The 24,330-nt window shown below is 36.8% G+C and overlaps 4 protein-coding genes across 10 annotated transcripts in view; 1 reads left to right on the forward strand and 3 right to left on the reverse strand.

The window, feature by feature from the left end:
• Window positions 1-806: 806 nt before the first annotated feature.
• LOC129241512 (uncharacterized) lies at window positions 807-10,326 on the reverse strand. 5 transcript variants are annotated; one of them, XM_054877889.1, is made up of 5 exons: window positions 10,094-10,326; window positions 9,811-9,945; window positions 1,523-2,026; window positions 1,266-1,447; window positions 807-1,196 (listed from the first exon to the last, which is right to left on the reverse strand). In XM_054877889.1, exons 1-5 carry the CDS (start codon window positions 10,209-10,211, stop codon window positions 981-983), a joined length of 1,155 nt encoding a protein of 384 aa, XP_054733864.1. In that variant the 5' UTR covers window positions 10,212-10,326; the 3' UTR covers window positions 807-980. The 5 variants fall into 5 exon arrangements, with proteins under 5 accessions (XP_054733864.1, XP_054733866.1, XP_054733865.1 ...); XM_054877891.1 differs by lacking the exons at window positions 807-1,196; window positions 1,266-1,447 and adding exons at window positions 2,276-2,666; window positions 2,727-3,224 and having other exon boundaries at window positions 1,958-2,026; XM_054877890.1 differs by lacking the exons at window positions 807-1,196; window positions 1,266-1,447; window positions 1,523-2,026 and adding exons at window positions 2,106-2,666; window positions 2,727-3,224.
• Window positions 10,327-11,864: 1,538 nt separating this feature from the next.
• Window positions 11,865-12,610, forward strand: LOC129241830 (protein LLP homolog). The gene is made up of 2 exons (XM_054878352.1): window positions 11,865-12,139; window positions 12,210-12,610. Exons 1-2 carry the CDS (start codon window positions 11,954-11,956, stop codon window positions 12,462-12,464), a joined length of 441 nt encoding a protein of 146 aa, XP_054734327.1. The 5' UTR covers window positions 11,865-11,953; the 3' UTR covers window positions 12,465-12,610.
• Window positions 12,611-12,984: 374 nt separating this feature from the next.
• LOC129241829 (syntaxin-17) lies at window positions 12,985-14,603 on the reverse strand. The gene is made up of 2 exons (XM_054878351.1): window positions 14,034-14,603; window positions 12,985-13,981 (listed from the first exon to the last, which is right to left on the reverse strand). The coding sequence occupies exons 1-2, from the start codon at window positions 14,356-14,358 to the stop codon at window positions 13,389-13,391; spliced, it is 918 nt and encodes a 305-aa protein (XP_054734326.1). The 5' UTR covers window positions 14,359-14,603; the 3' UTR covers window positions 12,985-13,388.
• Window positions 14,604-21,265: 6,662 nt separating this feature from the next.
• LOC129242536 (uncharacterized) overlaps window positions 21,266-24,330 on the reverse strand; it is a 49,120-nt gene continuing 46,055 nt past the window's right edge. For all 3 annotated transcript variants that reach the window (XM_054879226.1, XM_054879224.1, XM_054879225.1), the window contains exons 3-6: window positions 22,784-23,052; window positions 22,470-22,691; window positions 22,211-22,410; window positions 21,266-22,119 (exon numbers count right to left, since the gene is read on the reverse strand). In XM_054879226.1, coding sequence (XP_054735201.1) covers window positions 21,988-22,119; window positions 22,211-22,410; window positions 22,470-22,691; window positions 22,784-23,052 — 823 coding nt within the window. In that variant the 3' untranslated portion in view covers window positions 21,266-21,987. The remainder of the gene's footprint in view (window positions 22,120-22,210; window positions 22,411-22,469; window positions 22,692-22,783; window positions 23,053-24,330) is intronic.

Below are 24,330 nucleotides of genomic sequence, written 5' to 3' on the forward strand. Positions count from 1 at the left end.
AAAAATAGTGAAATCTGAAAGAATCTAAATTTTTACGTGTTTCATTTCAAACGAACGTGCGTATTTTGTATGACCCTTTATAATTCTTAAATTTTCTGGTAATGACCTCGAAATACTCAGTAGTATCGGTATGTCCAACTCACAACTTTTTTATTAGCTAATGTGCGACTTGGTTTGCATCTTAGTGTGTGTATATTTTACAAATTAGGGAAGAAATCGTAAGCAAAATTGGAATGAAAACGAAAAAGACTGTCTACAAGAGCTTATGAGTTGACAGACTAGAAAATGAACTGAGAACGATTAAGGATGCTGGGGATACACTTCAAAAGGATGTATTTATTTATTTTACAGAAATTAAGTGATAAATCGCCTAACTTCTTTACGGAGGAACAGAAGTAACACAGATCAAAAGGATATAGTGTGGAGGGCTTCTGAGAAAACATCAAAATAAAAAGTATATTCATCTAACTAAAATAGATTAAACCAGTCTCAAACGAAATATTTTTCAATTGTTGAAAAGGAAGCATTTTTATTCAATATTTAGGTGTATGGCCTTTGGACATTTTTTCAGTTTAATTTGCTTAAAACCAACTATAAACTAGCTTGTGAACGGTTTTAACTTGAACCTAATTTAAATTAATTAGGTTTTTCTCTTTTATTCTTCTGTTCCAAATCCCTCTTAGAGCAGTGCAGCCAATATCAATTAACGACAAACCCAGAAAACGGGGTGGAATTGAAGGGAGGGGGAAAGATGAGTGAGTGTTATTTGCTACAAAAAAAAAATTATCTTGTACAAAAAAAGAAAGTTTCAATTTTAAATTACTATATTTTCGATTCATTAATATAATATTTAATGAACATATTTCTTATAATATTTGTATGACAAAAATTACAGTACTTATAGTCTTAAGGTAATATAGGATTATCAATTTAACTATCGCTCCTACTCTAAAGGCATTGCGGGTGTAGGTGGTCCACACCTATTCTTGTTGGGTCTCCTCTAGATTCACGAACACATTTCGCATTTTTTCCAAGTCGGGTGGAGCCGTATCAGGGTTTCTTATCCAAAAGTGATATGCCCGCTTGTCCGTTTGTGTGAGAGGCTTAAAGCTTTTTGGGTTTAAGGCGTCAGCTCCGGATATTTTCGAATTATATCGGGCATACAAAAACACCCGATAGCGCCAGTTATCGAAAGTCTAGGGTATGAAATGAGTTTAAATAACTACGAATTGACATAAGCCCAAATATCATTATATTACTTTTACCTGCTTCCACTCAGCTACGTGTTTCACAGCGCCTTGTGGCACTGAATTAAGAATATCCGCTAATTTTACCCAATACTGATCCAAAATGGGGTCACTTCGGCGATGTTCGTTAATAACGGGATTTTGTTCCATAAAGTTAACATATATTTCTTTCTGTTTCTTCGACATACGCTCCTTTCGTTCTGAAAGTGCAATATTTAAAAAAAGTTGTCCCCTTGTATCTGCATAAAATCTGTGTGTATGCATCTATGACTTACGTCTGAAGCTATTTCCTGTAGTATTTTCCTGCATCAATGCTTCGAAATGTTGTTGTTGTTGGTGTTGTTGCAAAGCGTACTCGTGGTGTAAACGTTCCAAGTGCAACTCCTGTTGGTGTTGTTGTTGCTGCTCTTCATCAACATATACGTTAGATTTCGTATGAACCGCCATTGGCGGAGGCGAAGAGTCTTCTACATCAGTGTTCGCGCCGGCCGCATTAATCGCGGAATCATAATCAATTTTTGGCTCTATATCCATATGATTTACTTCGCCTGGGGGTATATTCACATGCTGCATCCGCATTTTTATTGCTGGAAGTTCATCGGCGTTTTGAGAATTTTGTGAACTTGTTCCACTGGCATTAGAGCGTCCCCCAACAGCTGTGTGGTAAATAGGAGTGCCTGCATTTTCATGCATTTCCAAAGATGACTTTGGTGCTACTGAGCAATGGCATGTTGCACAACTCCCAATCGAAGTGAAATTTTCTTTACAAGGGTCATAAACTATATTTGAAAACAAAAAAAAAAAATAAAAAACATTAATATGCTACATATTTCCGAGTTTTGCAATGAGAATACGAAATTAATCTTTATAACGATGCTTAGATTTTTTATTAAAACCTTTATATTTATTTTTATATACACTTTTATTTTTTAATGGTACATTATAGGCATTACGATTACGGCTTTGTGAATAAAATAAAAATAAACGCTGGCAACCACTACGACTGCTTATGTCTTCAATAGTTATACCTCGCCTGTATAGTTGCCGATTTACAGAACGTATCAGCTTTATCTGATTGCGGAGATGGCGTATTCTTATAGCTCGTCCACATGGAATACGCACGTTGATCCGTTGAAGTAAGAGGCTTGAAATTTTTTACATTGTGGGTTACTGATCCAGCAAGCTTGTAATTGTACCGATAGTACATAAACACTCGGTATCGCCAAGCATCAAAGGTTTGTTTCCATTCCTCCACGTTTTTAACTGCTCCTTGCGGCACATTGTTTAAAATAGCCGCCAACTTACTCCAATGGGCTTCCAACACCGAATCGTTTCGTCGCTGAGATAGCATACACGGGTTTTCTTCAAAATATTTAACATACATTTCTTTTTGATTCTTGGACATTCTTTCTCCTCGCCCTATTGAAAAATTTACAATCAATTTACATCCTAATAAAAGTATAAAGCAAAAATACTCACTTCTGAAACGATTCATTGCACATGGAGCAAATGGGTGTTGCTGATAATCAATTTTTTTAAGATGAATGTCAGCGTCGTCTCTAAATTCCAGTGGCTGTCGTGGACAAAATAGCTGGGATTCTTCATTTGGCTGGTCCTGTATATCGTCCATTTTCAACCTTTGGTTTTGTTCCATTTCGCATTTATTCTGCTCAGATTTCGGAACTACATGTTCTTTAGTAAGTGATATCAGTTTTGAATTTTCGATTTGCTCCGGGTACTCTTGGTAAACACAATCTTTATCAAGTGTTTCGGAAGCACTTGTGAATGGACTTTGTCCTTCAGAAACTTCCGCAAATTTAAGATGTTTGCTATCAAACGGGTCTCTAAATTCGTGTCTGCTATCTTCTGGAACGTGTGCATTTCCATTTAAATGCAAAGTAGCACAAGACGCTACGAAATTCGCGGAAGAGGACGAGTCAATCAATCCATTGTTTTGCGCCACCTCACTTGGATTGGCTGAAATAAAGAGCATATTAAAATTGCTAGATTTAATGTAAATATGTTAAGGAACTTACAAGAGGGCAACTGCAGTGCGGTGAGCATGAAGTTATTAGCCCGTAGTCATAGAGAAGTTAAATAAAAGTTTTTAACGATTCAAATTTTTTTTTATAATAAACACCATTTTAGCTTCAACTTAAAATGCATTTCATCACAAAAACTGAGTTTTAATTCCAAAATGAGGAGAACGTGATTTTGAATTGTTAAAATAAGATTTTCAGTTGCTGTTTTGCTGTCAAAATTGTGAAGAATTTAAAGTGATTGGCACGATCTTGTTAAAAAATTGCAAGTGCAATAATATGATTCCTAATCAGAGAATATTACGAGATTATACGATTTTGAATGATGTAGTACCGACTAAAAAAACGAAAGCATATAAGAAGTACCGCCATCGATACATACTACCGCAAAAACATTGCTGGCCGAGGTTTTATAATAAAATGTGATATAGGTACAGTTTTGTTTTGGCATACTAAAATATTGAAGTTATTTGCAAGTTTTTAGCTAAAATCATCGCTTCTTATTGAATTTTATCTCATTAACTTGTATAGTAGCGGTACACTTTTTCAATCCGTTAATGCAAAACAATTAAATGCTTCTGTCAGCTGTCAAGCAAATGTTTTTACATATCTATTTGCGGCATTGTTTGCTAAGGTGATGTGATATACCGTTATCTCACTGATTTACTATGGTGCGCAACTAAGTTCCAGCTGTTTGTCAATAGATGCCGCCAGCAGTGTGTGCTAGTCGATTCTACAGCATGACAACGCTCGGCTTCACGTTGCCAAACCCGTTAAGAGCTACCTGGAAACACTGAAATGGGAAATCCTACCCCATCCGCCATATTCTCCAGATATTGCGCCGTCCGATTATCACCTATCCTGATCGATGGCATATGGTCTAGCTTACCAGCAGTTCCATTCATATGAAGACATCAAAAAATGGCTTGACCCGTGGATAGCCGCAAAAGATGAACAGTTTTACCGTGACGGTATACGAGATCTACCAGAAAGATGAGAGAAACTAGTAGCCAGCGATAGGCAATACTTTCAATGATTCACTTGTAACCATTTTTTCAGAATAGAGTTGTATTTTCATCAAAAAAACAGCGAGAACTTAGTTGCGCACCTAATATCTACATACACACGCGTAAGTCGTCCAATCAGTCAAAAAGTGATCATAAGATCCACTCGTTCGTAAATTTTAAAGAGCGCAAAAAAAGCCTGGAAAGAGGACATCGTTTGAGGTGACTCATCGAATCGAAAGAGTCTGCCAAGTTTTGCAAAGGCACAATTATACTTGAGGATAAAATCTCCAACCATGCTGTATTACAACGATAAGCATGTTTTGATTTCATTCGCGTCGCTCTCCGTCAAATCCTCTATGACGTGACAGCCCAAGTTACTCTTACAATTTTTCTTCGGATGGCCGTATTTGATCTAGTAATCCAAGGTTTCCACATAATTCAAATGAAGACTGTAATTTGCTCGAATGCTTTATACATATCTATGATTTGCAAAATTTTACAGAATTTTGTTTGAACTGAAATGTGCTTTAAGGTTGGTCTATGACTACGGGCCAATATTTTTATAATATTATAACAGTTAAAAATGTAACATTTTCTATAAAGCTACTTTCATAAACTATAACACATTTCATACCTAATATTGGGTTGGGGAATAAGTTCATAGCGTTTTTTATTTTCTTTTATTTTACAACGTGTTGTTTGCTGTTTGGCAACGGGTAAGTATTCATTCGATAGAACTCTTTCTGCTCTACAAAACTATGTTAATTGTATTTTTGAGTTATTTAATTATTTATTAGTTTTGGAACTTAGAAATGGAATACCCAGGAGGCAAAAATCAACATTTTCGACATCTGCTCTTCTTTGTTTTTCATCAGCACGGAAATGGTTTGCAAAGTTCAAAAATGGCGACTTTGACGTCGATGACACGTCCCGCAGCGGAAGGCCTTTAGAATTCGACGAAGAACGTCTCAAATCACTTTTGAAGGAAAACGGTCGTCAAACCAGTCGTGTATTACCGGAAAAAATAAACTGCGGTCATAAAACGATTTTCAATCACCTTTATTCAATGGGAACGAAAAAAAACAAAGAAAGTTGCCCTCAAATTGCTTCTCAGCATCTCGCCCGCCATCTAGCAACACGCGGTCATAAACGCCCTTTTTTATACCGAATAGTCACGGGAGATGAGAAATGGTGCCTATACATCAATATGAAGAAAGGAGTGGGTGGCTCCAGGAGGCACGCCAAAGCCGAGAGTCAAGCCGATCCATCCAGAGAAGATCATGATATGTGTTTGGTGGGACTGGGAGGGCATGGTGCACTTAGAAATGCTCGAAAAGAATGACGGGAATCAGACTATTGGACTGAAAAGACCTGATCGACAATGTCAAACCATACTCCTTCGCGACAACGCCAGACCCTACGTTGCACGAATCGTGAATGCCGTACTCCAAGAGCTCGAATGAGAGGTCCTTCAGCATCCGCCGTATTCTCCGTATCTTCCACTGACCGATTACCATCATTTCCGCTCCCTGTCAAATCATATGAATTCATTCGATAACAAAGAGATCCTTAAAAACTGGCTCAACAAATTCTTTGCTACCAGACCAGGTGATTTTTAGCGGAACGGCATTAACAAATTGGAGGAGAGGTGGGAAGAAGTTGTAAACAACAACGGCGATTATATAATTGGGAAAACCCGCCAACCAAGCGGAGTCTTATCGGCCGATAACTCTCCTTTCCCCAGTAGTGAAGACACTTGAAGCCCTCCTACTCCCACTCTACACGAAACACCTGGCCCCAGCCCCACATCAGCACGGATTCCGACGAGTGCACAGCACCACCACTGCACTCACCGCCATAAACGCCCAGATAAATCGCGGGCTTAACCAAAACCGCCCCTGCGAGAGGACTGTCCTAGTAGCGTTGGACCTAAAGAAGGCTTTCGATACAGTCAGCCATTTCACGCTACTAGATAATATTTATCAGTCGACACTCCTGCCAGGGCTGAAGAGGTGGTCCGCGAACTACCTGAGCGGTCGGCACTCATCAGTGATTTTTCGAGATCAAATTTCAAAGCAGAGGAAGATTAAGCTTGCTTTTTAACTTCTACATCTCGAAGCTCCCCCAACCACCAGCGGGGGTTTCCCTGATCTCATACGCTGACGACTGCACGATAATGGCGTCGGGCAATGACATCGATGGCCTGTGTTCCAAAGTGAACAACTACCTCACGACCTTTCTCGCTTTTTCACTGCGAGGAATCTCCTCTTCACCACCTGGACAAAGGAGGTCAAGCTGTCTCCTAAGGTAAAATTAGACGACACACCAATTCCGACGGTAAACAACCCCAAAATTTTGGGTGTAACCTTTGACAGCTTGCTCTCCTTCTCTGCGCATACAACCGCAATTGCCACTAAAGTCCAAAATCGCAACAAGGTCCTCAAATCGCTTGCCAGCAGCACAAAGAACTGTTGCTTTCGACATTTAAGGCAATTGGACGGCCGGTTCTAAACTATGCTGCGCCTGTCTGGTCGCCTGGAACTAGTGATTCGCAGTGGACAAAGCTACAGACATGTCAAAATACCGCCATTTGGACAGCGACCGGGTGCCTCCTGATGTCTCCCATCCAACATCTACACAACGAGGCACAAATGCTCCCAGTAGCGGATCACAACAAACTGCTCAGCAAGCAGTTCCTGCTGGGATGTTACCGCAGGTTTCACCCCTGCAGACACCTGCTTGAGCCTGAGCCGCCTCCTAGGCACGTCAGGAGACACCTCTTAGACTACGCTGACGAAATTCAGGACAGAACGAACCGCAACCTACTGGACCGGACAGTATTTAGACAGTCAATAAACGACATTCACCGGGAGACCGTCACCACCTTCATGAACTCCCGCCCTGTGAACGCCGTAATCGGAGTCCAACCACCACCTATTGCAGATGAAGAGCTCCAGCTTCCCCGTGAGACTCGTGTAACACTGGCACAATTATGTTCTGGATACTGTAGCAGGTTAAACTCCTACATATCCAGAATCGACCCCGACATACCAAACACATGTCCGGCATGTGAAGGTACCCCGCACGACACTAACCACCTCTTCACATGCCCCCTCAAACCGACTCATCTAACCCCCCTCTCCATCTGGACCCAACCTGTCGAAACAGCATGTTTTCTGGGCCTACCCCTAGATGAGCTAGACGAAGACGACCGATGATATGCCTACACAGACAGGGCTACCTATGCTGTTAAAACAACAACAACAAAATATAATTGGTTAACTTATTGATATAATTATTGTTTTTTGCTTCAACAAAAGTCTTTGGCAAAACGCTACGAACTTATATGAAGAAATCTGTAGACACAGTAAATAACGGCCTAAGTCGAAAATTATCAGAATTTTTTCTTTTAAGAAAAAACAATTTACACATATACCTATTTCTTTATTTACAGAAGCCAAACGTTGATTGTGGAAAATATGTATGGAATGGGGGTATAGTGGCTGCAATCCGTGATAAAATATTTCGTAGCAAAAAAGTATTCAAATGTTGAAAAATAACTTAAATGACGGTTTGGGATGCATTTTATCGAAAATTGGGGGCTATAAGGATGCACCGGAATTGCCAAAATACTATGGTCGAAATGTTACGGTTTATGCTTGAACAACGTAGGAAATTATTGCAAACTTATTTCCGAAGTCAAAGTTGCGTAGTCCAAACAGTTCGATGATTGAAAAGAAGGCAAAATCATATTTTTATGTCGGCGCCTATGTTATCAATCAAAAGTGACATATCTGGAGATCAGAAAATCCGCAATTGATCGTCGAGAAGCCAATGCATCCTCAGAGAATCACAGTTTGGTGCCGAAGTTGAAGCGGTTTTTTAATGATTTGTTAATTTTTTTATGAATTTTGTACAAAGTTTAGAGTTTGGGCTGTATGGTAGTCACGCACTAACCCATTCGGCTACGGGGACCGAATCAATCATATTCAAGACAAATATTTATCAGTATGAGGCCATAAATTGAGCGTCATGAATGTATTATGCAAATACTAAATATAGCGTCCAATTTGTACTATATGCATTGATGTTGTCAAAATAAATGGTGAGACCTCCGAACGCTAGATGGTTGTTATGAAATGGCCTCGGTTGTTCGCCATTGCTTTCCTAAGGTGAACGTTAATAAAAACTACTTTTTTTATCACTTGGTGTTTCATGTCCACAATGGGGATGTTGTTTTAACACCCTTACAGAGCCCTGCTTAGATAGGTGTCGCACTAAGTGTTGTCATTCAGCTCACCGCGGTAGCCACCCTACATAATTAGCCATTAACATAATGATACGCTCTTTGGCGGAGGTAAGAGCTTGCCTATAGATGTGATGTTAAGGCGTCATCAGGAGAATTGAGAACTTGGGCAGCAGGTGGCATGGGTGTTTACACAAACATAAATATTTTTAGTGTCGAACTCATCTATGGTATATATCGCCCTCGATTCTTACGTAAAGCTTTGAAACATTCACAACTGAAAAGAGTTGCTTCCTAACTTGATTTGCTTATCTAATAGATCCTGCTCTCGGGGTCGTTCCGGTTACGTAGAACCGACTGTCATATGAACGATGCAGTTGAAGCTCTTTGTCTGCAATGGATGGAAGATAGGCGATATTTGAGGAGTGGGAGTTCATAAAGATGGCGAGGTACTCCCGATATATGTGGTTTTTGGGCAGGTTTAGTGGTTGCCAGAAGTTGTTTAAATGCCAAAGATTGTGATGCGTGTTCAAGTCACCACATACCAATCGCTTTTCACCTCTGACGAGTGAAATAAGTGAAGTTTTGAGTTGGAGTGCATTGAACCCAAACAACAGAATACATGAGTAAACAGAGCAAGGGAATAAATGGCACCCATTTGAAACAGTGTCACGTAGACACCGCAAGAGAGCAAGGACAACAATTATAAAATCAACGGTTATTATCACATTGGCACAAATCTTAAATAAATATTTTACTTTCATTAACCAACTAATTTAATATTTAGCCAGTAGGGCTGTTTTAGCAGATAAGACATTTAATTTTTTTATATGTTCCCACAGGAACTCAAATTTTTGAGCAATGCCAATTAAACTTCTGCCTTGTAAAACATCTGTAAATATAAAACATGCGTGAGGTATTTTGATATGGATGATGGCGGATGATCTTTTTGCTGTATATTAATAAGAGAGAACTAAGCTTTACTAGTTTTAAAACGAGTTACATATTTAAACAAATATTATGAATTGTGGTTAATTTTTCACTTTTAAAAGAACTAAAATTTTTAGTTTAAGATACATACCATGATGCAGCAAACAGTCAAATAAATTTGTCAAAAGAAAATACTGATTTAATTTTTTCTTAGGATACTCAATCTACATTACCGGAAAAATCTGGATTTAAATCCGGTGGAGGACTATCACTTCAGCAGCGTTCCCCAAACATTTATGGGGAATTTTTATGTTACAATAGCAACAACTGACTTAACTCACCTTGCCCAATTTCTATAACGAAATTGGTTAGATCGTGGCGCTGGGCCAAGTAGTGTAGCAGCAGCTCATCAGGAATATTAAATCCAATCTTCTTATTTCTAAATTCGAAGTTATATATCCCAAATGCGGCCCTCACTGAAACAGAAAGCAAAATCGACTTTTATACTCCTTGCGACACCCAATCACTTTCGCATTATAAATATACACAAGTAGGTTTTTAACGTAAAGATTCTAATTTTACGCGAATCCTTATTATGCCTTCTTGTGTGTTCATTGAACCTACCAACATTTCTTAAATCCCAGATGTTCAAATTGCGGTTTTCTTCAGGCACTCCGATCATTAGGAGCTTCTTACTATCACGAAACTGAAATGGAATAATAATACCCGACCGCAACACCATGGTGCCTTCAACAATACTTTATCTGATTTATTTCATGAACCGTCAAATATGTTTGGCTGCAAAATATTCTACTTATATCCAAATAGTCAATTCGGAAGGTCTTTTCTTCTCTTGTTTTTTTCTTGACTTTATCATATACTTTATTATGTTCTATTCATCCACAATAAACGTAAATTCCAACTTCGTAAAAAGTGGAACGTAATTATTGTAAGGACGTATTTCCATACAGTCGAGGGAATACAGAATGTGGCCATATAGAATCTCTGGGAATTTCACAGAACGAACTACTAACCTGGTGTAAACGTTATGTGTTGTTTACAAGAAAGTTTTTCTTTATATCTTTTCTAACATTTTCCTTTTTTAATGAACCTAACCTAACATTTGGTTCACAAAAGCTAGCTATTTTAATACAAAAAACTAGGCAAATTTTTCCTAATCAGTTTTCTATAAATGTTTGAGGAATGCTGCTTAACTGATAATTAAGTTATAATTTGAGCGAACACCATTTAAATTTCTCGTCACTACGCTCAGTTAACTCAGACATGTTACATTTTCGGCTTACTATCCATTACGGCCGCAATGTATTTGGAACGGTGGGTAGAGAGGCTACATGTTTTATTCGCGATTTTTTATTCCACATATTTCCTGTTTATGAAAATATTTTCATATACATACATATGAATATTCTCATATACATGTACATGTAAATCTAGAAATTGGCGCTAGCGTTCTCAGTTCATAATACCCAATCAGTAGTATTACACTTTCTGTTCTTCTTCTTCTTCTTAATTGGCGCGATAACCGCTCACGCGATTTTGGTCGAGTTTAACAAAGCGTACCCGTCGTTTCTTCTCGTGCTAACCGGCGCCAGTTGGACACACCCCAAGTCCTTCTCCACCTGATCTTTCCTACACAGTGGACGTGTTCCTCTACTATCATCAGCTGGTACCGAAGTAAACGAAGTATTTTACAACCTCGAAATCATAACTGTCAACAGTAACGTGGGTACCGATACGCGAGTGTTCCGACTGTTTGTTTGATAACATGAGGCTTTGCCTCTTTATTCAGTTTGGAGAAGGCAGAACTAACAGCGCGGTTGTTAAGGCCGATGATGCCAATATCATAGGTATACGCCAAAAATTGTACGCGTTGTTGTTACCGCAGCTTAATTGAACACAACTTTTTCTCTTATCATAATATTATGTACTGTTATCTTCTGCCGATTTCAATACTACTTTCTATTCTAAATTTAATTTTGGTTGACTGTTTTTTTTTCTATTTTCGTTAAAACAAAGATTATAACAAAATCAAAAGTAACATCAAATATAAGCATGCATTTCATATCAGCTCCAATCCTATTATTTTTCCTTTCTTGGTGTTAAGTTTCGGTAAATATTTAACAAAAAATTTCTGGGGTGTATTTCGTTGCCAGGTTATTTTCTTTCTATAATATGTATACATTACTCAAAAAAGTTTTCCATTTTTTTCCATATCTTCAGTCTTCTTGAGTAAAACCTTATTAAGGTAAGATACTTTATTCTCTAAATGTTGTTGTGGTTATATACCTAATGTAAACGTATACGAATATTCCTAATGTAAACGTAGTATAAGGCAATTTAATGAAACACTTGACCGTTCTGCTTAGTTTGACGTTCTTTGACAAATTCTCTTCAGTAAAATATCACACGTGTTTACATTTACTTGAACCACATTTCAGTGTTTTTATTTTATAAATCTTCAAAATGGGTCGTACAAATCGATCCCGTAAACGACGTGATGAAATGAATAAAATAAAAAAGGCCCGGTATGAAGCAAAAGAACTCATTCGCCTAAAGAAAACTTTGGGCCTTATTGACGCTGATGGAAATGAAATCATGAAGGATGTGTCTGATGTTGCTACTGTAAAAACTGCAAAAGAGTTGAAACATGTACAAATCAAATATATATGTGAATTGTTAATGTATATAAATATATTAAACGTCTACATTTCTCCTACAGGACAAAAAATCACGCGAAGAACAAGAACTGGAACATGAAATCGAGGAGCGACGTGAACCAGGACAAAGTTTTACAGAAGTAAATGAAAAGACTGGGAAAGTTCACGTCTATAACAGTAAAACAATGAAGGACCAACATGGTTCTTATCCACCCTGGTATAAACCAAAGACCACAGCTAAGCGTATGCGTAAGAAGGTACACGCAATGAAAAAGCGTTTCAAGCAGACGTGGACAACAGCGAATGTGCCACTTTAGTTATAGTAACCTTCTCAATTGGTAACACTGTCTTCTTAGAGTATAAGTTAATGAATTAAATATTTTCGATTCTGTTGTATTTGAAAGATAAATACATATACGCCTATTTGATAAACGAGTATGCTTGTGATATACGGATTTTAGAACCAAGTATTTTTCTTTGAAGTTATTAAGGTTCTTGAATATGTTCCGCACAATTTAGAGGACAAGTGGGGAAGGAATCCATTCATTCAATTCGTTATACATTTATATTGAAGCGTAAGGGGTAGGTGCAATTTTGTGTGTGCTTCTGCAAAAGTAAGTTCGGGATAACAAGTTTAATGAAAACAAAATATACTGTTTCCCCCAAATTCCAAAATTCCTGGCTTAACCACATTCTTGAAAGATGATTAGTCCTCTTAGTTTTGATGCTGTCTCTTAAGTGAAGTTTCAAGCAGCCCATGAAGTTGGTTGTTTTATGAGAAACTTTTGCATTACAGAAATGCACTCGGAGGTTTAAAATTGATTAACTAGATTCAACTACTTTTTAACATCTAGATTGGAGTATATTTTCTAAATAGAAACCTTACATGCAATTATTCGAATGCTATTAACATAAAAAGCAAAACATTTTAGGTATGTATGTATGTATATATACAACTTTAGTTGCTCTCCATTGGTTTGATTAGATACATAATTGGTAAACAAACTTTCTTAAAGTGTTTAACAGTACAAAAAAAAAATAATAATAATAAACCAAATACTAGATCAAGTGTATAAATAAATAAGTCTTCATTGTATGGAACAATAACTGCGTACGCTACATATCACACCAGTTGTAGCTTGTGCTACAGGATCTAATGCCGAATTCCCTCTTGCTGGAATTACCAAAACTTGACGAGTGTCCTTCCTCTTACCCTGTGGAAACCCGCCTCTTCCCAGGGGTCATTCTTCTTTTTTTTGTAATTCCATATTCTCTTGGGAGCTCTCTTCTTCAATATTACCTTGCATCACTACAGGATTTGCAGATGGGTTGTTTTTCAGAACAGAACCCCCAGTAAATCCGAGTAGTCCGCATCCTACAGCCGCAAGCCCCCCTGCTTTCAAACCAGCCACTAATCCAATGGGTCCTCCTACGCAAGTGCCTAACAGCGCTCCCACAACTGGATACATTGCTTTTTTGTACGTTAGTGCTCGGCGCAAGTTGCTTTCACCAATTTGTACTTGTTCAAGCGCCTCTTCGGCGTTGTCAGCAATAACTCGCACACTTTCTCCTTGCTCTTGAACAAGATTGTGCATGTCGTAGTATATTCCATTTAGATCGCGTATCTCACTCTGTAACTGTTCCAATTCATCTAAACACGATTGTCGTTGTTGTAATTGGTATTCCTGCTGCTGAAAATTCGTCTCTATGGCAGGTATAATTTGTCGATGTGCCATGGTTGTACCTATCTCAACAGCTTGAACGCCTTCGTTTTCTTCGGCACTCTCCATTGAATATGATTGGCTACTATATGACGGTGTTTTAAGTTGCAACTCTTTAAATATAATTAAATTATTTTCGTATTTATCTTAACAATGTAAACTCACCCAAATATTCACTCATCCCTTTGAAAGCTTTATTTTTACCTTCTTCCATCATGGAATCAAATCGTTTTAAATCCTCAGTACATACTTTCTCTCGCAAAGCATCCATCTCTAACAACAAATTCTTTATTTGCTTTATGACGCGGGTGGCATTAATCTCTTCCTTTTTTATTTTGTTCCAATCACCTAGGGCCAAGCTCTTTTCAATATTGCTGCGATGATTCTTTAGTAACCCCAAGTGATGTGGAATGGCTAGATCATTGAAACGCCGAATAGAAACTTCAGCTTGCTTTAAGGGTATTTTAGCATTCGTCGTTACTGAATCCATTTTTCTTAGACTAGTATAGATTTTTATCGCATAATCAAGGAATTGCAAAAATTCAGTTGGCCTTGACCAAGTAGTTGGTATATAGATATAATCCTCTTTGTTTAGCGACTATGATAAGAAAACAGATTACTTTGATTTCGTCACGTTAACCAAACCAAACTGCTAATCGAAATTTTATTTACGGGCTCTATAAATGTTGTGAATATTAAAACACAAATATTATTCTATTGTTTCGTAATTTTGCTTTGACTTCATAATTTGTAAGACAGGGTTGCAGAGAGGGTTGCTTTCACTCATAATAATTGCGTATATAGCATTTTGTGAAAGTACGGTCACATATGCAGTAATTAGCAATAAATCCAGAAAATTAATCTACCCGTTCACATATGGCAGATTACCTCTAAAATGGAAAATCAGCTGCCAATGCTGCTTTGAAAGGTGTTTCTTCATAGAAATTGCTTTTGTGGAATATTTTTGAGTTTTTGGTTTTTTTAAATTATTATAATATCAGCGATTTGAATAAGGAAGTAATAGCTAATTTAATGCACAATTGGCCACTAGTAATAAACAGTTGGAGGAAATCTGTAAACTACGTTTAGATGATCTACTTTTTCGTGCTTAACTCCCAGTCCATAATTAAAAGGCGAGATTTCCCATACAAAATTTCTCTCTCAAAATCTTAGATTATAAAACAGAAACATAGAACCCTGTGTTTTCTGTGTAATAGATCACTATTTTTACGCGTGTAAAGAAAAACGTCAAAGTAAAACCTAAATAAAATGTTGACATAATTCTAATTAAACGTGTGTCCTCTTATTACTTATTATAAAACGTAATATCGAATTTCGAATGCGTATTGCTGCATTATTTTTTGAAACATCAGTAAACGTCGTTTACGGATTTTCTCCAACTGTTTATTATTAGCACCCAATCGCGCAATTAAATTAGCTATTCCTTCTCCTTGTATATTTTCCATATCGTTAATAATAATTAAACAAACCAAAAACACAGAAGTATTCCACCAAAATAATTACGACAGTAATTACCGTTTCCACGACAGTCGGTTCTACGTTACCGAAACGACCCGGATTTATATCCGGCCAAGGACTGTCACTTCAGCAGCATTCCTCGTATGCAAGTATGGGGAATGTTTATGCTGCTACAACAACAACAACCAAAATAATTCCTATAAAGAAACACTTTTCACAACAGTATTGACAGCTGATTGTCAATTTTGCAGATAATCTGCCATATGTGAACGGGTATATTAATTTTGTGGATTTATTGGTAATTAATGCATGTCTACAATACTGTTTCCTTTGCCGGCATCTATTTTATTTAGTTTTTACTTTGACGTTTCTCTTTACATTCATAAAAATAATGATTACACAGAAAACAACGGGTTGTATGTAAAAAAGTATGGTAATAATCTAGGACTGTTTTATAATCTCAGATTTCGGGAAAGAAGTTTTGTATGAGTAATCACGCTTTTTAATTACAGCTTGGGAATTAAGCACGAAAAAGTAGATAATCTACTAATATGTGGACGTATTATAAGGCATATCTGTACAAGGTGATGCGATTAGAACAGTTGATTTCTTCTTCTGCAATTTGCTTTTAATTTATAATGCCAGTGAAACGGAATGACGGAAAGTTCTGTTTACATTAAATTCTTTATTAGAAAGCGTATAAACCTTTATACATATTATAATTTTCCGTGTAAATTTATATTAAATTCTGGAGGTATTCTGGCAAGGCGAATACAGTAGCATAGGTGGCGCACTCCCAAAACAGTTTTATCCTTCGTGATTTTGACTAGTCTAACGTCAGTTCGCTTTCCAATATAAAACAAACAAAAAAAGGGGAAAATACATGTTTATGGAAATTCAGTGAATGGCTTGGTAATATTGCGATTTGTGAGACTTGAACTAAACAAAACAACCAAAATGAGCTGCCGTGTGTTAAATAATGAAAGCACAAATTAATATAAACCTTCAAGGTACAGTTTGTTTGCGTTTTTATGCGGAAGACGCCGTGGCAAGAAAGTGTGTGTGTGGGTATAATTTCTGGTTTTTGGTTGTCTCCATTGCTTTCGCCTACTCTTCCTCTTCACAAATAAGTAATTCACCTTCATCCTTTGGTTTGCTTATTCTTGGGTTCTTACGACACGCGAATTCGGAAGGCCCAATCTTGTATTCTATCATTCTTGGTATTCTGGTAGCATTTTTGGCATACATACATTGGCAAATGTTTTCAACTCGCAATGAAATCTTCCACTGCAATCCTTACCGCCGCATCCTAGTATTATAAATAGCACTTAGTATACAGAAGTTCTTTAGTTTTGAATCTATATCAATAAAGCAAGCGCATGATGCTGCAGCAAAAAGTACATTTTTTGTCTCAACTCTATTCGGAATAACTCGCGCGAGCCCAATTTGGATATTGATGTAAGCATTTGATACTCTTATGTAGCACAAATACCACTCTTCAGAAAAATCATTAACAAAAAACCATATTTTTGATAATAACGCAAGGTGATATCCCAAAAATTTGAGCACTCAGTTTGTCGAAATAGCTAACATGTGCCCCTTACAGGCACTTACAGCGCTGAAATGTAATTGATCGCTTTTCATTTATTTATGATGGATACTTACAGCACTTTTACTGAATCAACCGTGACTAAAAATTAAATCAATTGTGATTTGTCGCATGTGATGATGAATACCTACAAACAAAAGCATTGGGGGAAGCAGTATAACTATATGTATGTTTAATTTGTCGGCAAAATCCATAAGTTAGAGGAAGATAAAAAACCACACGTATACAAATAGACTTTATGAATGTGATACACCCCATTTACACACGGAGACATCTGGAAGGGAGACACTGGAAATTCTCTTTTCATGTCTCATTCGCGGGCACACGGGCAAAATTGTTTTCGGCGACATTTTGACATTTAATACTTTAGCATCGTATGGTTCGGATGTATTCTCGCACACGCTTACATGTAAAGCGGAAAACGTTCGTCAACAATTTCTTAAATATATGAATGAAAAATGCAAACTGGTTAAATAATAAATAATTTGTTGTTTTTTTTATTGAAATATATTTATAAATTCTTATACTTGAATAAAAAAAATTAAATTAAAAATACTTCATATGTAAATAATTAACTTAAAATTAACTTGAGTATCTAGAAATGCAGGGAAAAATTAGAAATCAACATAAACATGTCCCATAACTATTTTAAATTATACCTAATTTACTACCAAAAATAATCGTGCATTTCCCAAGCAGCGTTCGGATGTTTGTCATCGTTGTTTTCTTCCGTTTGTATGAAAACCAACACATAACTTAGAACTTTCTTCCACAAAAGCAGAAAACGAATGAAGCAACTGTCAAAAATTGCTTTAAAATTGGAAATACGAATAAGAAGAGCAAAGCGTGTCGCCAGTACAGGAGACAAATTCCCTTCCCTCTTCCCCGGCCGTCCTTCACCACCGAACAAAATGTTTCCCTTCCAGTGGAGACATCGTGTAAATGGGCACATATTTGTTCTGAGCTTTGGTGGATACTTCCAACAACAATGACTATTATTATTATTGTTATTATTATTATTATTATTATAACAACTATCATATCGGCCAAATGACTATCACTGTTTTGGTAGGGTGCTTTTATGTTTTATGGTATTACAAAAACAATAACACGACTATTTCATTCTCCCTTTCTTCAAATTTGTCCGCTTTCAATTCAGTTTTCCGCTTGCTGATGTTTATTTCCTGCGCTTTCCACATGAGCTATCAAATCTCTCATTAGTTACGTGAAGCTGGACTTGAAAATATGTACATATATATTTTATACTTTTAAAACTTTTGACGTGATAACGTCTTATAATTCGATTTAACAGGCTGCACGCACGAAAAAATGTGTCGTTACCTTGCTCATTACTGTTCATATGTAGTTACCTTGCTCATATTAGTGTTACCTTGCTCATTACTGTTCATATGTAGTTACCTTGCTCATATGTAGTTACCTTGCTCATATTAGTGTTACCTTGCTCATATGTAGTTACCTTGCTCATATGTAGTTACCTTGCTCATATGTAGTTACCTTGCTCATATGTAGTTACCTTGCTCATATGTAGTTACCTTGCTCATATGTAGTTACCTTGCTCATATTAGTGTTACCTTGCTCATATGTAGTTACCTTGCTTATATGTAGTTACCTTGCTCATATGTAGTTACCTTGCTCATATGTAGTTACGTGAGCGTATATATGTATGTATGTATATGCGCAAATGTACATATATAAATTCACGTATTTGTATTTGCATATGCCTTCTTATTGATTATTATTAATTTGATTCACTTGAAGAATTTAAAATAAAACCAAGTTTGTTAATAATACCTGTTGTTTTAATGTTATTATTATTATTTTTTTATTATATCTGAAGGAAAAAATGTATGGTAATATTTACCATATCTATACTAATATTATAAAGAGGAAAACTTTGTTTGTTTGGTTGTAATGAATAGGCTCAAAAACTACTGGACCGATTTTAAAAATTCTTTCACCATTCGAAAGCTACATCACGAGTAACATGGATTATATTTTATTTTGGAAATAGGGCTCGAGATATAGGTCAAAACGTGGACCCGGGTAACCTTCGGATGTGTATGTACAATATGGGTATCAAATGAAAGCTGTTGATAAGTGCTTTAATACGGGGTAATTTTCATACCTATTGATGACTAGGGTCTGGAAATATATGCCAAAACGTGGACCCGCCGTGTCTTTGCACCGAATTAAACCAAACTTACACACATTGTTAAGTAGGTATTGAAGATGATTTCCGTATAGTTTGAATACCTATTGGTAGATAGGGTCTCGAGATATAGGTCAAAACGTTGACCCGGGTAACCTTCGGATGTGTATGTACAATATGGGTATCAAATGGAAGCTGTTGGTGAATGCTTTAGTTCAGAGTATTTCCATCCGCTCCGTGACTAGGGTCTCGAGATAGAGACCAAAACGTGGACCCTAGAATGTGTTTGTACAATATGGATATCAAATGAAAGCTGTTGATAAGTGCTTTAATAGGGGGTAATTTTCTTACCTATTGATGACTAGGGTCTGGAAATATATGCCAAAACGTGGACCCGCCGTGTCTTTGCACCGAATTAAACCAAACTTACACACATTGTTAAGGAGGTATTGAAGATGATTTCCGTATAGTTTGAATACCTATTGGTAGATAGGGTCTCGAGATATAGGTCAAAACGTTGACCCGGGTAACCTTCGGATGTGTATGTACAATATGGGTATCAAATGGAAGCTGTTGGTGAATGCTTTAGTTCAGACTATTTCTATCTGCTCCGTGACTGGGGTCTCGAGATATAGGTCAAAACGTTGACCCGGGTAACCTTCGGATGTGTATGTACAATATGGGTATCAAATGAAAGCTGTTGATAAGTGCTTTAATACGGGGTAATTTTCATACCTATTGATGACTAGGGTCTGGAAATATATGCCAAAACGTGGACCCGCCGTGTCTTTGCACCGAATTAAACCAAACTTACACACATTGTTAAGTAGGTATTGAAGATGATTTCCGTATTGTTTGGGTACATATTGGTAGATATGGTCTCGAGATATAGGTCAAAACGTGGACCCGGGTAACCTTCGGATGTGTATGTACAATATGGGTATCAAATGGAAGCTGTTGGTGAAAGCTTTAGTTCAGAGTATTTCTATCCGTTCCGTGACTAGGGTCTCGAGATAGAGACCAAAACGTGGACCCTAGAATGTGTTTGTACAATATGGATATCAAATGAAAGCTGTTGATAAGTGTTTTAATACGGGGTAATTTTCATACCTATTGATGACTAGGGTCTCGAAATATATGCCAAAACGTGGACCCGCCGTGTCTTTGAACCGAATTAAACCAAACTTACACACATTGTTAAGTAGGTATTGAAGATGATTTCCGTATAGTTTGAATACCTATTGGTAGATAGGGTCTCGAGATATAGGTCAAAACGTTGACCCGGGTAACCTTCGGATGTGTATGTACAATATGGGTATCAAATGGAAGCTGTTGGTGAATGCTTTAGTTCAGACTATTTCTATCTGCTCCGTGACTGGGGTCTCGAGATATAGGTCAAAACGTGGACCCGGGTAACCTTTGGTTGTGTATGTACAATATGGGTATCAAATGAAAGCTGTTGATAAGTGCTTTAATACGGGGTAATTTGTTATGTTATGTTATGTTATGTTATGTTATGTTATGTTATGTTATGTTATGTTATGTTATGTTATGTTATGTTATGTTATGTTATGTTATGTTATGTTATGTTATGTTATGTTATGTTATGTTATGTTATGTTATGTTATGTTATGTTATGTTATGTTATGTTATGTTATGTTATGTTATGTTATGTTATGTTATGTTATGTTATGTTATGTTATGTTATGTTATGTTATGTTATGTTATGTTATGTTATGTTATGTTATGTTATGTTATGTTATGTTATGTTATGTTATGTTATATTATGTTATGTTATGTTATGTTATGTTATGTTATGTTATGTTATGTTATGTTATGTTGTGTTGTGTTGTGTTGTGTTGTGTTGTGTTGTGTTATGTCATGTTATGTTATGTTATGTTATGTTGTGTTATGTTATGTTATGTTATGTTATGTTAAAGTATATGTTATGTTAATGTTAACTCATTCTCTATATCCATACAAAATATGTATCAAACAAATAAAATTAAAATTTTCTTTTGAAAAATGCAACCATTCAATCAGTATTTTCTTATGACGTTATCACGTTAAACTATCGTCAGTAAACCGACTTTGCAGACAACCTCTTTTTTTTTATTTTATTTGTATAGCAATGTTACCATTGAAAACATCAATGCTACCAAATTTAATAAAATCAATTGGGACATTCGGTATTTAACTTAAAAAGTATCTAAATAAAAAACGTGCCATCTTTGTCGAAAAAGGAACAAGCCGCAACTGGTACTTTGCCGTTAAATATATTTCGATTAAACCGAGTATATGTATGTGAAGTAATTTTCCTTATTTATTAAAGTCATACATAGTTACATTTTTTTATTTACAATTATATTACATTACATCTAAAACATGTCTATAATGAAAATATTTGAAATGCGTTAAAAACTAAGCAGCAATAAAATATTTTTGCATGTTGATACCACTTTTTATTCTACAGTGTTTTTTTACTTTTCCCCATATATTTCGGCTACGAAACTAAAAAAACTGTAACCTATGGAGAATTGTGCGTTTATACAAACTAAATATTATATTATGCTTATGTATGTATGTAAAATGGCATGACATTATTCGTATATGCTCAACTGAGAGCTTCGGCAAGAAAGTATGGGAAAATGGTGATAAATAAAGTCCTAGTTCGATGAAAATGGGCGATAGACAAGATCGAATTGCACCTTTATATGACATTTTTACGTTTATCTACAGCCATTTGATAATTTTCATACGGGAGTAGCCTTAAAAGACGCTACAGCTAGCTTAATTATAAATACAGTTCTGTTTCACTTGAGTTCATTGTACATATATTTATATATGGATCTATATATTTCTTACGGACAGTAGGCGTTCGGTCCATTTCGACACTTCATTAACAGATTCAACATGCCTTCAAGTCTGTTAGTGCGGGACTCTGTCGCATATAGATTAGACTGTAATCGGTTTAAGTCCTGTTGCTGCTTTTCCTGTAAGTAAACATATGCATATGGAATTATTTTAGTGTTTGACAAGATCAATCAATATTCTATGAGTGAATAATAATTCAAGTGAACTTACAATTGTATTTAAACGACTCTTTAGAGTATCCACGACGTTGTAAGTCGCTGTTAAAGATTTTTGCAATTCGTTTGTGTGCACCCGCTCATTCGCTAGTGAGCGCTCAATTTTTTGAAGACGTGCAGTTATGTCTTCATTATCACTTGATTCAATTTCGTTTTCCAAATCACGCGCTTCGAAAGCATCATCATCTTGCAAGTCTATTGAAAAAAGTTCTACATATGCTATCTTCTTCCATTTACTGAATTATGAAGCTCACCATTTTTCTTGCAGCTTTGTTGGTCCGGTTGTAGAATGAAACCTTCGCGGCATTTGCAAAAGTATGAGCCAACTGTGTTGATACAGGTCTGGTCGCAGGGTTTTTCTTCCTTGCATTCATTAATATCGTGCTCGCAAAACTGTCCTGTGAACCCCACAGGGCAACTACAAACATCAGGTGCGCTGCAGGTGCCACTATTTTGACAAGGCTTAGTGCAAACCGCTGTTGAAAGAAAATGGGAGACTGAATAGTATGTATCTCGCAATGATGCCAAAAGCAAAAAACATAAAATTGGGTGAACCATCACCACCTACGTTTTAAGCATGCGTCTGAGTGTGGCCCTTCACGCTCCCAACCGTTGCAGCAGTCGTACGTGACCTGTTGCGCGGCTTTGTGACGAATGACATCGCGAAAAGTCTGCTCATGGACCAGCTGTACTCTTGTGCACATCTGGTTTGGATGTTGCGTCTGCACTTGGACGGCGCTGCATGGCGTATTCACGTGTTTCCAAATCGGCCTAGCATACACTTCAGTGGTCTTCACGGGCATGGTAATGGTGCGTTGCTGTACGCAGATATGTCGCCTGAAATGGAATGAGGAGCACGCGAAAAGTTTCTAGTTAAACACAACACAATACGACGTAATATGCACATATGCATGCATATATAAATATAAAACACATACTTAACGGCATACATATGTAGGTATGTACATAAGTACATTTGCACAAATGAAAGTTGAAAACTTAAAAGAAAACTTAATTGGCTGCTATTGGCGGCAGGACTAGTTTTCAAGCACTTTAGCCAACAACCTTTGACGATTGCTAGTCAACAGTTGTTTGCCAGTCGTGTCTGGAGTTGTGGGAGATTTCTCCACCAACGCTTTTCATCGCATATGTAAATGCAGTGCTCGCTAAGAAATAGAAAATATGAAACGGCAACTTGGTGACGATAATTAGCATATGTAAATATGTAAGTATGTAGGTATGTAGTAACTCTGTAAGTAGGTGCATATATATGGAGGCAATAGAAAATGATCAAGGCTTGAAGACGTTGTACACTTGCACAGCTCTTGGCCATTTTCGTTTGGCAAACACTTGATCCAGCCAACATGTCACATAAGTCCAGACTTATTAAAGTTAATTTCAGCTCCCGTGAGGTACAGCTATTCCAGGTTAAGCAAATACATATAATACTTATGCGGGTATTTTGAAAATAGGTATTTTTAGTGAGGTTATCTGCAGTGAATTGTCAATGACGTGGTGTCGTCAGGGATTAACTGAGCTACTCTTAAAATCAAACAAACGTGAGCTATTATACCGTAGCCGAATGGATTGGTGCGTGACTCCCATTCGGAATTACGTAGGTACGGAGTACGTAGGTTCGAATCTCCGTGAATTACCAAAATTCAGAAAAGTTTTTTCTAATAAAAAATATCTGCCGTTTGTGGAACTACCACGCACACCACAAATAAGAGGAACTCACACCACAAATAAGAGGAGGAGCTCGGCCAAACACCCAGAAAGCACTCGAGGCCTTTGTACTCGAGGCCTTTTCGCTTGTGCGAACCAGCAACTCGTCATGTTTTCAGCCAAATTAGGTAAACATTTTACAGCTACTTTAAAAACATTTATAAACGAACAAGCGGATGCAAATAATAAAATTTCGTTTATTCATTTATATGTCGAAAACAATAAACTTTGATAAACGTTACAGTCTGAAATTAGTGAAACAATAGCCAATATACATATATCCTAGGTTTATCACAGTACAGAACAGGTATCGCAGTAATACGAAATTTCGCGCCTACCGCCAGGCCTGTTACGGCCATTGAAAATGAGTTGTAAAAGTATTTCAAAAAG

The sequence above is a fragment of the Anastrepha obliqua genome, chromosome 3, assembly GCF_027943255.1.
Source record: "Anastrepha obliqua isolate idAnaObli1 chromosome 3, idAnaObli1_1.0, whole genome shotgun sequence".
In the NCBI taxonomy this organism is placed as follows: Eukaryota; Metazoa; Arthropoda; class Insecta; order Diptera; family Tephritidae; genus Anastrepha; species Anastrepha obliqua.

What these genes read in the sequence shown, in the direction of transcription:
- LOC129241830 (XM_054878352.1), top strand. Translation starts at nt 11,954, where the DNA reads ATGGGTCGTACAAATCGATCCCGTAAACGACGTGATGAAATGAATAAA. An exon ending in CTGCAAAAGAGTTGAAACAT is followed by an intron (nt 12,140 to 12,209) that starts GTACAAATCAAA and finishes TTTCTCCTACAG; the next exon opens with GACAAAAAATCACGCGAAGA.
- LOC129241829 (XM_054878351.1), bottom strand. Translation starts at nt 14,358, where the DNA reads ATGGATTCAGTAACGACGAATGCTAAAATACCCTTAAAGCAAGCTGAA. An exon ending in AGGGATGAGTGAATATTTGG is followed by an intron (nt 13,982 to 14,033) that starts GTGAGTTTACAT and finishes TTATATTTAAAG; the next exon opens with AGTTGCAACTTAAAACACCG.
- LOC129241512 (XM_054877889.1), bottom strand. Translation starts at nt 10,211, where the DNA reads ATGGTGTTGCGGTCGGGTATTATTATTCCATTTCAGTTTCGTGATAGT. An exon ending in TACAGGAAATAGCTTCAGAC is followed by an intron (nt 1,448 to 1,522) that starts GTAAGTCATAGA and finishes TTGCACTTTCAG; the next exon opens with AACGAAAGGAGCGTATGTCG. An exon ending in ACGTAGCTGAGTGGAAGCAG is followed by an intron (nt 1,197 to 1,265) that starts GTAAAAGTAATA and finishes TTCATACCCTAG; the next exon opens with ACTTTCGATAACTGGCGCTA.